The 16,838-nt window shown below is 43.2% G+C and overlaps 1 protein-coding gene across 1 annotated transcript in view; it reads left to right on the forward strand.

The window, feature by feature from the left end:
- The window catches only part of WWC2 (WW and C2 domain containing 2), a 148,914-nt gene that overhangs the window by 79,340 nt on the left and 52,736 nt on the right, over positions 1 to 16,838 (forward strand). Inside the window, exons 3-4 of the mRNA XM_069573191.1 lie at positions 5,247 to 5,450; positions 6,156 to 6,232. Of these exons, the coding sequence (XP_069429292.1) occupies positions 5,247 to 5,450; positions 6,156 to 6,232 (281 nt within the window). The remainder of the gene's footprint in view (positions 1 to 5,246; positions 5,451 to 6,155; positions 6,233 to 16,838) is intronic.

Genomic DNA, 16,838 nt, shown 5'->3' on the forward strand with positions numbered 1-16,838 from the left:
AGTTTTAGGTCTCCCATTTTTCTTTGGTACGGTAATAGGATCCCAGTGGCCTGCAGGATTTACTGTGCCCCGAAGTGCCCCAGTTACCCACAGCAAGTAGTCTTCCCACTAAAAAGGCTCTGATCCGTTATCTCATTAATCTTAAAGACATTCCTGTGAAGTGGTTTCGGGAGGAAGTTGCATGTTCTTCTCTTAGCAGCTGGTCTGCACGTATGTTATGTCTTGATATTGTTTGGTTTCAGCATTATTTTCTTTCTTTCTCTTTTTTTTCAGGAAAAAATTAGAGAGTGTTTGGCTGTTCAATACTATTTCTATGTCACACTATTAAATTATTAGAAGTAAAAGTTTTGATGTTGACAATGTTGTTACTTTAGGCCCTAAGTGTCTGCAATAGAATTCACCTTTCGGTGGCTATGCGTGTGGAGTCAGGGTTCTGTATAGATACTGATGGGGGTGTTTGTAACTAACTATTCGTTAGTTAGTTAGTTAGTTAAATTGCTCAGTCGTGTCCAACTCTTTGCGACCCAGCGGACTATAGCCTACCAGGATCCTCAGTCCATGGGATTTTCCAGGCAAGAATACTGGAATGGGTTGCCATTTATAGAAGGTAATTATGAAGTACTATCTGTAAGGTTTTGATAGTATCACTGCAATCAGAAGTAAATCACTTTTTGATAGAGTCAGAGTTGCACCTTAACTCTTTTGTCTTTTAGTAATTAAGGTCCATTTACATATAAAAATGCACAAATTTTAAGCATGTTATTTCAGTGAATTTTGGCAAATATATATTCCTTTGCAGCTGCTTCTCAATCAAGATACATAATTTTTCCCTCTGTGTTTTCAGACTTGCTCCCGTAGCCTTCTCAGACCCTTGATACTTTGTGCCGTTCCCTTTAAAAAAATATTTAAAAATTTTAAAAATATTTTTCATAGAAGCAATACATGTGCTGAGGAGAGAAGTATAAACTATAGGTTAAAAGAAAAGGAAGAAAACTCAGAAATAACCAGATACTCTAAACCTTTCAGTGTGTCTGTCCAGACCTTTTCATGTTCACACACACACACACACACACCATTTTCAATATATTTTTTACATCAAGTGGAACTATATCACATAGTTTTATAAACTGCTTTTTTTAAACTTAATATATAATCTTTCATCCAAAAAATTTTCTGCGTATCATATCAACTCTTTTGATAAGAGAACCTCACACTTCTCTCAGGTGATCTTCCTAAAATATAACTAAGATCCTTTCATGCCCTTACTCAGAACCTTCCTGCCACACACTGTTGCTTACAGAATGAGTTTTGTATTTCTCAACGTGACAGTCAAGAAACCACAGCTCGTCCCTCTTGAGGTCTTGGGGAAGAAGTGAGAGAGCAGAGCCTTAGATTCTAGTCCCACCATCGCCAGTAGATCAAAGGAGACCAAGTAAAGCAGCACGGCCATTCTGAGCGGCGTGCCTGCAGCTCCCGAGAGAAGGTGCTTTAAGCTGATGCCCAAAGGATGAGTGAGTTAACCAGGGCTGGGGAATGAGGGGATGGGGTACAGTTTGGGGGCTGGAAGGAGAAACTGGCTGCAGAAGGAAGCCCCATAAGTAAAGCCAGAGGTCTGAAGAGGCCACAGGAAGCAGGACTTAATGAAAGAAGGAAGAGAAAGTCAGTGATCAGAGGCTGGTGTGAACGAGGCTGGGAGAACGGCTGGAGCGCCAGACAGGGGTTGGTGCTCGAAGGGCCTCTTGTCTCAGACCTTTCAAAGCCCTGCTTAATCACTGCCGATTCCACGGGACCTGACGTTTTCAGCTGGAAGAGGCCCCCCGTCTCTGGGCTCCGTGGCACTCACCCTTGCTCTCTTCGGGCGCTCACCATTTTCTACCGTACAGAATGCTTGCTGTCGCCTTATGGCTCTAATTCCTGTGTCATGGCCTGTCCTGAGTCTTGCAATCTCTTTGGCAGGAGGGATCACGCCCAAGCATCTTGTTTTCTCTAGTCATGCCGTAGATGCTCAACTGTCCATAGAAATAACACACCATAACAGGTAAACGTAGCAGAGAATTTCTAAAATGGGAGAAAAGGAGAGTCGCTCATATTCACTTGATTCATTCTTCCTGAGCACAGCAGAGAGAGTAGAAATGTGCGTTAGAGACAGAAGTAATATTCCTTTGAAGAGTTTAATGTTATCTTCCCTGATAAGTTCTTGTAGCTCACAGTGTGTTTGCTATCTATAAATTTCCCCATCTGTAAAACTGATGAAATGTGAATTCCCTTGAGGCGCGTGATGTCTTAACAGTATGTGATATATTACTTCTCTTATATAGTAGACAACATGCAAATTATATTGCATTATAATACAGTGATCTCCTAAGGCCACCAGGTCTTAAAAAAAAAAAAAACACGTTTGTGTAATATACTTTTTTTGAGTATTTACATTTAATAAATATTCTTCACTGATCTATTCAGCAAACATAAGTGATGGAGATAAAGCCCAGTCCTACTTTATGAAGCCTTCTTCAAAGTGCCTCTGGGAACCCACGTTTGTAGTTCCTATTTGAATGGGACGGTATATCAGAAATGTCAGTGGTGCCTGCCGAAGCTAGTAGCATCGCTATTTAAACCAGTTGACTGGAGTATTTCAGCTAGTCTATCCAAAACAAATGCTGACAGTTTATTATTATGGTTATTACCATTGTACTTTAGTCACTTAAGTGTGCATCAGTGTTACTTTCAGTGCTTTGTGGTAATTTAGCTGTTGACAAGCATTTTATTGAAAAGTATGCCCATTCGCCAATATATAGGGAGATACGATTCGGTAAAACCTCGAAAGATATTGAGAGAGAACTGGGAATACATATCTTACTACAGCTTTTATAACTTACAAGCATTTCAGGTTTTTCATTTACACGTTCAATTTATGTCAACTCTTTATTTGGTTAGTTTCCTAGTTATTTACCTCACTGCAACAAGTTACCCCCAAACTTGTGACTTAAAGTCCGTTTATCTCATCGTTTCTGTGGGCAATGAATCCAAGCAAGGCTGGGCGGGGTCGGTCCTCTGGCTCCAGGGCTCTCTCCAGCTGACCTCAAGGTGTGAGCCGGGCTGCATGACCGGAGGGACTATGCTTCTGCGCTCACGTGTGTGGCTGTCAGAACAATTCAGTTTCTTGTCAGCTGCCAGCTGATGGCCCCCTCCTCATTCCTTGCGTGTGTGTGTGTGTGTGTGTGTGTATGTGTGTGTGTGTGCGTGCGCACACGCATGCTCAGTCATGCGGTCATGTCCAACTCTTGGCGACCCCGTGGACTGTAGCCTGCCAAGCTCCTCTGTCCATGGAATTTTTCTAGGCAAGAATACCAGAGTGGGTTGCCATTTCCTTCTCCAGAACATCTTCCCAACCCAGGGATTGAACCCACGTCTCTTGTATCTCCTGCAGTGGCAGGCGGGTTCTCTACCACTAGCGCCAGGTGGAAAGCCTGCTATGTCCATAGTGTGAAAGTGGAAGTGTTAGCTGGTCAGTCATGTTCAACTCTTTGCAACCCCGTGGACTCTAGCCCTCCAAACTCCTCTGTCCATGGGATTCTCCAGGCAAGAATACTAGAGTGAGTTACCAATCCTTTCTCCAGGGGATCTTTGCAACCCAGGGATCAAACCCAGGTCTCCTGCACTGTAGGGAGATTCTTTACCATCTGAGCCACCAGAAGAGCCCGCTGTGTCCATAGGACGGCTTTTAATTTGGAAGTTGGCTTCATTAGATTGAAAAAGCCAGGAAGAGTCAGGCAGAGAGAGCAAGATGGTGGTTGCAGACCCTGTAACCCAGCCTCCAGAGACACCCCGTCTTCATCCATGTGCTCTCTGTTTGAAGCTTGTCACTTGGTCTAAGTGCTGAATACCCTCAGAGGCTTGCACACTAAGAGGTAAGGATAATCCTGGGTCATCCAGAGTGAAGACCATACATTTCTGTGTGTTAGAGGATGAATTCTCTCTACTTTCAGACAGTTTGCATTCATACTTTTCAAAATACTGGAATTGAATGTAAATATTGGACATTTACATGGCCATAGACCTTGAGTTATAAGGAATGTTAGAAATAGAGATGTTTGGGCTCTTACTGGCTGACCTCTGTCTACGACTTGGGCTTTTATTGTGGTTTCCTCTGGGAGGGGTGCAGGAGGCAGGTTTCAGCAAGTTTAAGATGAGATATTTCAAATAATTTCATAATTCCACGCAGGATGCAGTGGGTGAGCTGTCGCAGAGCAGAGGCTCTCAGCTGCAGCTGCTCCCGGGAATCGCTGGAGGAGCTTATAAACCTGCCATTGCCTGGGTTCCACCCACAGACACTCCGATTGGTCCGGGATTTCTTTTAGAGCCCTCCAGGTGATGCCCGTGTGCAGAAGTGCAGGACCCAGGACAGTCCCGTGGGCTATTCTCCTGAAGCGGGACACCGGGGTTTGGTCTTTTTGCTTGTTTTAAAATTTCTGATCCACTGTGGACTGATTGGTATTTTCATAAAAGAACAATCACCATGAATTAGAAAAGTTGAAAAAATTTAAAATGCAAGCCCCAGTATTATTAGAGTCAACAGGCACACAGTAACTGTATGAAATTGCTGTAAGGTTTCAAAATGCTTACTCTCGACGCCTGTACGTATTGTCACAGACACATAACAGAGCTCATGGACCGGTGCGGGTCTGCATCCCAGACCTTGAGGGATGTAGATGCAAAGGGCAGCCTGGTAAGAGTCCTGTGTTAAGTGCACGGAAGCGTAGGGAGTATGTTAGCTTCAGATTACACAGGGCCACAAGTAGCGTGGCTTCTATTCTGAAGGTGTTGAGGGGCCAGAGGGTTCTGGGAAGGGCTGACCCAGGCATAACCATGTCACTGTGCTTCCTTTGACATTGTATATGATATATTTGCAGTGTGAATAAATTGATGACGAGGACAGAAAGAGGTCAGAGTGGCGATGGACTGGGTAAAATAAAGCAAAAACTCTGTCACGTTTCTGGAGACGTCACTTCATAATACTAACTACTTGAAGGAGATAAAAATTAAAGACGGCTACTCTTTTTTTTTTTTTGGCTGTGCCTCTCAGTTGCAGCATGTGGAGTCTATTTTCCTGACCAGGGACTGAAGCTAGGTCCTCTGTATTGAGCACGCAAAGTCTTAGCCACTACTTAGAGCACAGAGAGCACCAGGGAAGTCCCAGCTACCTCTTTTTTAAATTCTGAAAAATAACCCACCTGATTTATTTCCAGAAACTACACAGATCGAAGATCCGCGGAAACAATGGCGGGGGGAGCAGGAGAAGATGCTCAAGGACTACCTGTCGGTGGCGCAGGACGCCCTGCGGACGCAGCGGGAGCTGTACCACGTGAAGGAGCAGAGGCTGGCCCTGGCCCTGGACGAATACGTCCGCTTGAATGATGCCTACAAGGAGAAGTCCAGCTCTCGCACCAGCTGTAAGTACAGCGTGGCTGTTCAGACCTGAGAAGTGGGCACCGACCTGCAGGTGACGGGAGGCCACTGGGTGTCTGTGGGACGGCGCTCTGGGTCCTGTCCCTTCTTGGGCAGGAGGAGCCCCTCAGCCCCGTTTCAGATAAAGGTCTCCTCGCTGAGGGATTGACGTTTACCTTTTCAGATCAGGGCAAATAATCTGGCCCTTGTGCTGCTCTTGTACGTTGTTTTTAGTGGGACTAAACTGAAACTGGAGCGGTTATTAGCACAGACGAAGTTTCTGTTGACCACCTGAGTTGACCGATCTCTCTCTCATCTCAGAGGCTGGGCTTTTGTAAAGCAAGCGGCCGTGATGGGCTCAGACGTCCCACTTAAGTGACAAGTTTCTGGGTAACACAAAGCGCAGTTAAGCTGTATCTGCAATAAGCTCCTCTAAGATTTTATCCATAGATATAAAATCCACAGGAAACTGAGGCACTGGGGTCTTGATAACGTTCCTTTTTATTGAAAAAAATGATGAAGGTTTGAAGATGACTTTTTATATCTAGGTGTCTGATGAATGACAATAAAGGAGTTGTAAAGTTAAGTAAGTATCCGAGAAGCATGTAAATCCTGTCGTTTTTAGCGTTTGTAATTTCTAAGTTGACAGCTAGTTACGCAACTTGTACAAGTTACTTTTTTTTTTTCCCCCTCTCTTCTCCCTTTGAAAGTATTCTCAGGCTCTTCATCCAGTACTAAATATGACCCTGATATCTTAAAAGCTGAGATCTCCACTACACGATTAAGGGTAAGATTTTTTTTTTTTTTGACTGTGGTTTTATTAATATGCTGAACATATGCAGAGAATCTGGAAGGGGCCTCTGTGGTCATCTGCCATCTCAATTCAGTGAAGGAACCGTTCCACTTATCCTCAATGGATGGTCTTTCTACTTTTGTTGAAACACGTTTGTGAGATTGTTCTTATTAATGTGACAGACTGTGTTCCATTTCTGGGCAGTTTTATTGTTTGCAGTTAGTATATAGAATCAAACTCTGAGTCTAAAAAACTTCAATTTTCCTTATTGTGCTGAAAGTACACGTCCAAAGTGGAGCTTAGTTGCTTTTTCATCAGACGGCCCAATCTATCAAGGTGTTCACAGTTCACATTACCAAATCACTTCTTTTTCTAGGTCAGACTTTACTGGTGCCTCACACTTCCTTATGGGTTGTTTGCTGATCTTTACCCTAAATCTTTCTGACCACACGGCTGTTAAGGTCACAGCTTGTTTATCCTTGAGTTTTGGAGTCTTAAAGACTGCTCACCAAGTAAATAAACTCATGCAACCCTTGCATAGGTCATGAAAGAGATTATTGCCGTGACCCCAGAAGCCCCCATGGTATTCCCTTGTCGCCCTTGTCCTTCTCCCTAAAGGTGACACTAGTGACCTTTATTGACAATGCTGTAAATCAATTTCCTGCCTGCTTTGAACTTTGTGAAACTGAACTGCTACCACATGGATTACTGATGGCTTCTTTTGTTCAACATTTCTTATGTATTTTTAAAAATTTATTATTATTATTTTAATTTATTTTGCCTGTGTTGGGTTTTAGCTGAACCACAGGGTCTCTTACTTGCCGAATGTGGAATCCAGTTCCCTGACCAGGGGTCGAACCCACTGCTCCCTGCATTGGGAGCTTGGAGTCTCAACCACTGGACCCTTGTTCAACATTCTGAGATTCATCCACATACACTTTTATTTCGTGTAAACCATCCCACCTTTGTATAGATACCATGAATCCTTCATTTCTTCTACTATTGATGTACGTTAGAGTTTACACAAATTGCTAGTAATTAATAACTTGCATCTTACTGTGTGTGTCTGTTACACATGCCTTTGGGTTCACAGATGTACGCGTTTTTGTTGGTTATGCAACTAGGAGTGGAATTGCTGTGTTAAAATACACTCGAGCAGATACTCACACACAGTTTCCGGCCTTGTTAGTCAACCAGTGCAAAATATTTCCTGATTTCTTTATGATTTCTCATCAGAGTGTTCTGCTTAGTTTTTAAACAGTTAGGGATTTTCTTATCCTTTATTCAGCTTAATTCCACCACACGTTTTCAATTCTAAAATTTGTTTATTTTTTGTTTTTAGTTACTTGCCCAAATTCTGCACATCAATGTAATAATTTTTTGAACAAAATAATCACAGTTATTCTAAAATTCCATGTCTTGATTAGTATAATATCTAAAACTTACGTGTTGAATTCTTCGGTCTGGTCTGGGTTTTTTTCTCTGGATTTTTGGTCAGTATTTGACCTCTCAACAGCTGCTTGCTTTTAATTAAGAGCCATATATTATGTATGAAAGAGAATAAAGATAATTTAAGGTTTGGGATGATCTTGTTATCCTTCAAAGAGGATTTACTTTTGCTTCTTAGAGGAAGTTAGTTCAGGGGCAGATAACTTCCATTCAGTCAGGGTTTGAGTTTTCTGAATTCTGGGCTTCATTCTTCTCCTTCTTTTAACTTTTTCACCACACCCGTGGCATAAGGGGAATTTGTGACCCGACTGGGAATCGAACCCACAGGGAAGTCTTTGGGCTTCATTCATTTTCCTCAGAGTGGGTCTATTTCCCAAGCACCCTTTCTCTTAGGTCAAAGGTCTTCAGAATCCCAGTGGAATTCCTGGGCTGTTTCCTGAGGAAGCAGGCTGATTGAGGCTGGAGCCCTTGGCTCTGAGGAACAGCCAGTGCTTCTCTGCGTGTCAGGCTCCCGGTCGCTGCATTTTCCCAGCTTTTCACTTTCTCGATCACGTACGCAGATGCCTCAGAAGGAAAACTGATGCCAAGTTTGGATCTTGCCTATGAGGCCTCTCTTATCATTTGGCTCTTTAACAGAAGTTCTTGCTGTCTTGGTAATTCTCCAGTGTGTGCAAATAGATGTTTGTTTGTTTAACCTCACAACATTTCTATTTGTTCTCAGAAAACGTATGAAGAAAGTCCATCTATACTTTCTGGAAGCAAACCTCTTTGGTGTGGACTTTTGGGTGTAATTTATGAAGTCACTGTTGGAAGTTTTCTTTTCTGCCACAAACAGCCCTTTGCCCTGTCCACCCGCCTTCATTTCTCTGTCTGTTCCTCCAGGAGCTCATGAGCGGTTTGTGGGACACCTCGTTTCTGCGTCTCTGTGTCTTGTCTGTACATTTCTATAATCTCTCAGGCAGACATCTTATCTAAAAAAAGGCTGGGGTGGGACGACGGGTGAAGGTATGTTGTCAAAACTTACCCTTGCTAAACTTCAGTACTCCCTGGACCTGTGCCCATCTCTGACGTCACTACGTATTATTGCTTCCCCTTTAAAATGTTAACCATTCTTCACAGTTCTTTTCTTTGAACATAAATGCAGTACCTCATATTGTATATGGAATACCTCAACAGGCTATGGTAGTCTGCCTCTTTAAATCCCATTTCAGAAAAGATGCAAACTAAGAGACGGGTTATTTAAAACAAAAGCAGGGCTTCCCTCGTGGCTCAGTGGTAGAGAGTCCATCGGCCAACGCACGATATGTGGGTTTGATCCCTGTTCCGGGAAGAGCCCATAATGCCTCGGGGCAGCAAGCCCCTGTGCTGCGGCTGTGGAGCCTGTAGCGCCGGGAGCCGAAAACTGCTGCGCGCGCATGCCCTGGAGCCTGTACCCCACAGCGAGAGAAGCCGCTGCAAGGAGACGCCCTCACAACTAGAGAGTAGCCCCCCTCGCCGCCACTAGAGAAACGCCTGCACAGCAAAAGCCCACCACAGCCGAAATAAATAAAATTATTCAAAAAAGAATAAACGAGAGCATACAGGTTGCCTCACACCAATAGCCGCCGGAGGAAACGGAGCCCTGTGTAACTGGGAGAGATCCCAGTAGACCCCACGGAGTCACGTCCCCCAGACCCATCACCTGATGCCGCAGAACCCCTCCGATAAAGCTTATTTTGCGGCAGGTTTAATGCGCGCTTAGGAGCCTGTGTTCACTTGTGTGTCATCGCTGTGGGATGACAGAGTGAGTCGGGAGGAGTGCCCTTCTCGACAAGGCACTCCCCTCAAGAAGGGGGAGGAAGAATTCACGAGTAACTGGAGTGAAAGATGAGAGCCTCTCTTCCATTAAGGAGGAGGTGCTTGTCCAACACTTCCTGTCAGTGAAAATGCCTTTTAATAGGAATGCTTCCACAGCACATGGGCCCTCATGGTCCACATTCTCTTGTGATGCTTTTAGCCATATCATGGTTTGAACGTGGCAAGGCAGATGGTGCCCTCTCTCTGCCACGTGGGCATGTTCTGGCGAGGTAGCTCTTTGAGAATGCCCAAGAGGCAATGGCACTCCACTCCAGTACTCTTCCCTGGAAAATCTCATGGGCGGAGGAGCCTGGAAGGCTGCAGTCCATGGGGTCGCTGAGGGTCGGACACGACTGAGCGACTTCACTTTCACTTTTCACTTTCATGCATTGGAGAAGGAAATGGCAACCCACTCCAGTTTTCTTGCCTGGAGAATCCCAGGGATGGCGGAGCCTGGTATGCTGCCGTCTATGGGGTCGCACAGAGTCGGACACGACTGAAGTGACTTAGCAGCAGTAGCAGCAGGTGTTCTGAAGTGCCTGGATAGCTTGAGCCGAGTTTCCTGGATTTTGACAACCTAGCTTTTCTTGGCTCGCCTATCCCGGAGAAGTCCTTGCATGTACCCATGCCTTTCACAAAGTAATGCCACAGAAATTGTGCAGTCGCTCAGTCGTGTCTGACTCTTTCTGATGCCATGGACGGCAGCACACCAGGCTTCTCTGTCCTCCACTATCTCTTAGAGTTTGTTCAAACTCCTGTTCATAGAGTCGGTGATGCCATCCAACCATCTCATCCTCTGTCGTCCCCTTCTCCTGCCTTCAATCTTTCCCAGCATCAGAGTCTTTTCCAATGAGTTGGCTCTTGACTTTGGGTGGCCAAAGTATTGGAGCTTCAGCTTCAGCTTCCTGAATGCTTCAGCATTCAGGATTGATTTCTTTCAGGATTGATTGGTTTGATCTCTTTGCAGTTCAGAGGACTCACAAAAATAATAACTCAAGAATTAGCTAGCTCCTCATTGCTTTGGTGTCTTATAGGACCTGTCTCCATTTTGGGTTCTAGTAACAGTTTTTCGTACAAAGCCTAGCACTGGTTTCATACCGCATTGTTTTAATGTAACAATATTAGCAGGTGTGCTTTATTTCTTTTTATTGAATTAGAGCAAGTGGGTCAAGTATTTGGGGACCAGGTACATAGGAGCCTCAGTCTAAAACATCTGCTGTATATTATGTTATGGTCGTAGGTGTTGGTGATCACCAGGCTTTAGTTTCCTCCTCAGGCTAATGGGATGGCAGTCCTTCCTGGCGTCTAGTTGTTGAAAAGGTGAAATGAATAAATTAAGCTCTTTAATAATATACTCATCATTTTTAGAGAATCAGTTCAGTTCAGTTCAGTTCAGCCGCTCAGTTGTGTCCGACTCTTTGCGACCTCATGAATCGCAGCACGCCAGGCCTCCCTGTCCATCACCAACTCCCGGAGTTCACTCAGACTCATGTCCATCGAGTCAAGTGATGCCATCCAGCCATCTCATCCTCTGTCGTCCCCTTCTCCTCCTGTCCCCAATCCCTCCCAGCATCAGAGTCTTTTCCAATGAGTCAACTCTTCGCATGAGGTGGCCAAAGTACTGGAGTTTCAGCTTCAGCATCATTCTTTCCAAAGAAATCCCAGGGCTGATCTCCTTCAGAATGGACTGGTTGGATCTCCTTGCAGTCCAAGGGACTCTCAAGAGTCTTCTCCAACACCACAGTTCAAAAGCATCAGTTCTTTGGCACTCAGCCTTCTTCACAGTCCAACTCTCATATCCATACATAACCACAGGAAAAACCATAGCCTTGACTAGACAGACCTTAGTCGACAAAGTAATGTCTCTGCTTTTGAATATGCTATCTAGGTTGACCATAACTTTTCTTCCAAGGAGTAAGCGTCTTTTAATTTCATGGCTGCAATCACCATCTGCAGTGATTTTGGAGCTCCAAAAAATAAAGTCTGCCATTGTTTCCACTGTTTCCTCATCTATTTCCCATGAAGTGATGGGACCAGATGCCATGATCTTAGTTTTCTGAATGTTGAGCTTTAGGCCAACTTTTTCACTCTCCTCTTTCACTTTCATCAAGAGGCTTTTGAGTTCCTCTTCACTTTCTGCCATAAGGGTGGTGTCATCTGCATATCTGAGGTTATTGATATTTCTCCCGGCAATCTTGATTCCAGCTTGTGCTTCTTCCAGCCCAGCGTTTCTCATGATGTACTCTGCATAGAAGTTAAATAAGCAGGGTGACAATATACAACCTTGATATGCTCCTTTTCCTATTTGGAACCAGTCTGTTGTTCCATGTCCAGTTCTAACTGTTGCTTCCTGACCTGCATACAGATTTCTTAAGAGGCAGGTCAGGTGGTCTGGTATTCCCATCTCTTTAAGAATTTTCCAGAGTTTGTTGTGATCCACACAGTCAAAGGCTTTGGCATAGTCAGTAAAGCAGAAATAGATGTTTTTCTGGAACTCTCTTGCTTTTTCCATAATCCAGCAGATGTTGGCAATTTGATCTCTGGTTCCTCTGCCTTTTCTAAAACCAACTTGGACATCAGGAAGTTCACAGTTCACGTGTTGCTGAAGCCTGGCTTGGAGAATTTTGAGCATTACTTTACTAGCATGCGAGATGAGTGCAATTGTGCGGTAGTTTGAGCATTCTTTGGCATTGCCTTTCTTTGGAATTGGAATGAAAACTGACCTTTTCCAGTCCTGGGGCCACTGCTGAGTTTTGCAAATTTGCTGGCATATTGAGTGCAGCACTTTCACAGCATCATCTTTCAGGATTTGAAAGAGCTCCACTGGAATTCCATCACCTCCACTAGCTTTGTTCGTAGTGATGCTTTCCAAGGCCCACTTGACTTGTTCAAGTTTTTGTAAAAGAAAAAAAACAAAAAAACACCTTTTTTTTAAGATGAGGAATGTGAAAAATTTATACCAAAATTTATTATTTCATTTGTTAATTATAGATACTTACAAAGCCAAAATTCATCATTTCATTTGTTCATTATGGATACTTATGATAGGAGAATATCTTACATAAACTAAACCTTCAACTAAACTGATATTTTAAAAAGTTCATAGCAAAAATTACAAATAAGTGGGATTTGGTAAAAACTTGATGCAGGAAAATTTTGGTGAATTTTGACCAAAATTCGCTTTTACTGATTGTTTATCAAACTGAAATACAATGTTGGAAGTGTAAAAGTGTAAATTTCTTTAGAAATACAGATGCAGTTGAGAAATTTTTTTATTAACTTAGTTAATGTTTTAGATTATTTTTAGTCTTTATTGAATTTGGTACAGTATTGTTTCTGCTTTATGTTTTGGTGTATTGGCTGGGAGGCATCTCAGGTCCTCACCCAGCGATCTAACCTGCACCCCCTGCATTGGAAGGCAGAGTCTTAACCGCTGGACCACCAGGGAAGTCTCACATTCGAGACTTCCAGCATGTCACTACAGCATGTGCTCTATGAACCAACTTCTAGTTGTGTCAAAAAGGAAGCAAACGCTCCTTTGGTTAAATTATTTGCTCTCCATGCAAAATACATAGCTGGTTCCTGGGCACTGCTATTGATAACAGTGTGCTGTCTTTTGTTCTTAAATATATTTACTCATACGTTGTTAATATTAATTCACTTTGAATTATTTTTACCAATGGTGATGGACTCAGAAGAGCTATCCACAATCTCACCTATTTGTAGTTGTGTCCATAGATTCTAAAAGAATAGTGGTTCACCGTAGGGGTTAGTTTGTAACTGTGAACAGAGTTAGCTCATGTGCTCGTCAAACAATGGCGCTGTAACCAATGCTGTAACTAACCTACGAAAACCATAACTATGTGCTTCAAATAGGAAGAAATATGCCTTCTGAGAATGTAAATTGCTACCAATAGGGATTGTCTCTTGACTAGACATGAGTGACGTCCTTATGCTTAGCTTATTTGTTAGGTTTTTATGTGGGCCATTTTGCTACAGGTCTAGTTTGTCTTTGCCGACAGAGGTCCATATAGTCAAAGCTATGGTTTTTCCTGTAGTCATGTACGGATGTGAGAGTTGGATCACAAAGAAGGCTGAGAGCTGAAGACCTGATGCTTTTGAATTGTGGTGCTGGAGAAGACTCTTGAGAATCCCTTGGACAGTGAAGAGATCAAGCCAGTCATTCCTAAAGGAAATCAGTCCTGAATATTCACTGGAAGAACTGACGCTGAAGCTCCAATACTTTGGCCACCTGATGTGAAGAGCAGACTCATTGGAAAAGACCCTGATACTGGGAAAGATTGAGGGCAGGACGAAAAGGGGGCAACAGAGGATGAGATGGTTGGATGGCATCATTGAATCAATGGACATGAGTTTGAGCAAACTCCAGGATATAATGAAGGACAGGGGAGACTGGCGTGCTGCAGTCCCATGGGGTCTCAAAGAGTCGTACATAACTTACTGACTGAGCAACAAAGATTGTCTTTGATCTTACATATATTATCATACCACTGATAACTAAAACCTTTATAATTATAGTTTTCAAAAATTCTCCAGGGTTCTAGACCACTCTCTGTTGCTTAGTAGCAGAGTAACTTCAGTGGATTACTTATTCGCTTTAGTACTGAGATCCCTTACTTGTGAAATAAGCATTAAAACTGTATCTGTCTAATAGAGTAGTTGTGAGAATTGAGAGGACAGTGCCTGGAACACGTGAAGTGCCTAGAATGTTACCTCTCATCTTTGCCTCCAAGTAGAGTCCATGTTTTTTTTAGAGAGTCCACATTATTTTCATCCATAATTTTTTAGTCCACATTTTTAGAAAAGGCAGAGGAACCAGAATCAAATTGCCAACATCCATTGGATCATGGAAAAAGCAAGAGAGTTCCAGAAAAACATCTATTTCTGCTTTATTGACTATGCCAAAGCCTTTGACTGTGTGGATCACAATAAACTCTGGAAAATTCTGAAAGAGATGGGAATACCAGATCACCTGACCTGCCTTTTGAGAAATCTGTATGTAGGTCAGGAAGCAACAGTTAGAACTGGACATGGAACAACAGACTGGTTCCAGATAGGAAAAGGAGCATATCAAGGCTGTATATTGTCACCCTGCTAGTTTAACTTATATGCAGAGTACATCATGAGAAATGCTAGGCTTGATGAAGCACAAGCTGGAATCAAGAATGCCAGGAGAAACATCAATAGCCTCAGATATGCAGATGACACCACCCTTATGGCAGAAATTGAAGAGGAACTAAAGAGCCTCTTGATGAAAGTGAAAGTGGAGAGTGAAAAAGTTGGCTTAAAACTCAACATTCAGAAAACTAAGATCATGACATCTGGTCCCATCACTTCATGGGAAATAGATGGGGAAACAGTGGAAACAATGACAGACTTTATTTTGGGGGGGTCCAAAATCACTGCAGATGGTGATTGCAGCCATGAAATTAAAAGACACTTGCTCCTTGGAAGAAAAGTTATGACCAACCTAGGCAGCATATTAAAAAGCAGAGACATTACTTGCCAAAAAAGGTTTGTCTAGTCAAGGCTATGGTTTTTCCAGCAGTCATGTATGGATGTGAGAGTTGGACTATAAAGAGGGCTGAGTGCCAGAGAATTGATGCTTCTGAACTGTGGTGTTGGAGAAGACTTTTGAGAGTCCCTTGGACTGCAAGGAGATCCAGCCAGTCAATCCTAAAGGAAATCAGTCCTGAATATTCACTGGAAGGACTGACGCTGAGGCTGAAACTCCAATCCTTTGGCCACCTGATGCAAAGAGCTGACTCATTAGAAAAGACCCTCATGCTGGGAAAGATTTAAGGCGGTGGGAGAAGGGGACGACAGAGGTTGAGATGGTTGGATGACATTGCTGACTGAATGGACGTGAGTTTGAGTAAACTCTGCGAGTTGGTGATGGACAGGGACGCCTGGCGTGCTGCAATCCATGGGGTCGCAAAGAGTCGGACACGACTGAGCGACTGAACTGAACTGAACTGAGAGTCCTCATTGTGCTAAACGTGCCAGTCAGCACTAGCGTAACCCTTTGCTGTGACCTGAGGGTATTTGTTTTTATGTTCTGTGTCCTGCATTGAAACTGGGTTGGAGAATGAGAGTAGAAAACAGTGATAGCTAAAGATGTCAAATGGTTCTCTGAGAAGAAAAGGTATTGGACATTTAACAATCTAACTCTCTTTTTTAAAAAATACAATTGTATTCTAACATTTCCATTTGCAACTTTGACCTATATAAGAAATGGAAATGGGTTCTATTTTATTTTTCTTATTTATTTTTAAATCTTTCTGTTATTTATTTATTTGGCTGCACCAAGTCTTAGCTGCAGCATGCGGGAGTTTTTTCAGTTTCAGCATGTAGGATCTTTATTTGGCTGCATGTGGAATCTAGTTTCCTGACCAGGGATCAAACCCGCAACCCCTGGGTTGGGAGCAAGGAGTGTTAGCCCCTGGGCCACCTGGGAAGTCCCAAGACCAAACTCTTGAAAACCAGAAACAATCCCAAATAACATTGAGTTGGAAATAATACCTGTTTTCACTTATCATTATAATAGAATCAAATGTTTTCATCCTTAACAAAATAAAATGCACCTTGGTGTTAGGCAGCTGAGAATCACTCATGTAATCCGTTCAGAAGCCTCCCCAGGATAAAAGCAGTAGCTTCCAGCCAAGTGTAGGTAAAGTAAAGAATGGAGGAGAAAGGAAAGCACAGGTGCGTCAGTCTCCTCCATCATTGTTACCCAGCACACAATACAGCCTCACGTCACTTAAGCAGAGCAGAGTCTGAGTTGTCAGAAATTTATTTAAATTTTAAATGATCATTAAAAAAAAATTTTTTCTTTGGACTGCTCTGAACCTTTGTTGCTGTGCATGGGCTTTCTCTAGTTGCAGTGAGCAGGAGCAACTCTTCTTGGCAGTGGCCTCTCGTTGCAGAGCACAGACTCTAGGCACACCGGTTTCAATAGTTGCAGCACGCAGGCTGGGTAGCTGTGGTGTACACTCCTAGTCGCTCCGTGACACGTGGGATCTTCTCGGACCAGGGGTGGAACACGTGTCTCCTGCATTGACTGGCAGATTCCCATCCACTGGAGCACCAGGGAAGTCCTTAAATGATCATTTTTGAAAGAAATTAGATGGGTGTGTCATCGAAGTCCAAATGATTTTCAAGTTTTATGTCTGTGAGAGACACTTTTAATTTGGTTGTTCCAAGAGGGCTCAATAGATAGATAGCATCATGCTTGTATCAACTGTGTTTCCAAAGGTGGACACAAGTTTCAGCCCAGCTAGTTGAGTTACTATTG

This window comes from Ovis canadensis, chromosome 26 (genome assembly GCF_042477335.2).
Source record: "Ovis canadensis isolate MfBH-ARS-UI-01 breed Bighorn chromosome 26, ARS-UI_OviCan_v2, whole genome shotgun sequence".
NCBI classification, from domain to species: Eukaryota; Metazoa; Chordata; class Mammalia; order Artiodactyla; family Bovidae; genus Ovis; species Ovis canadensis.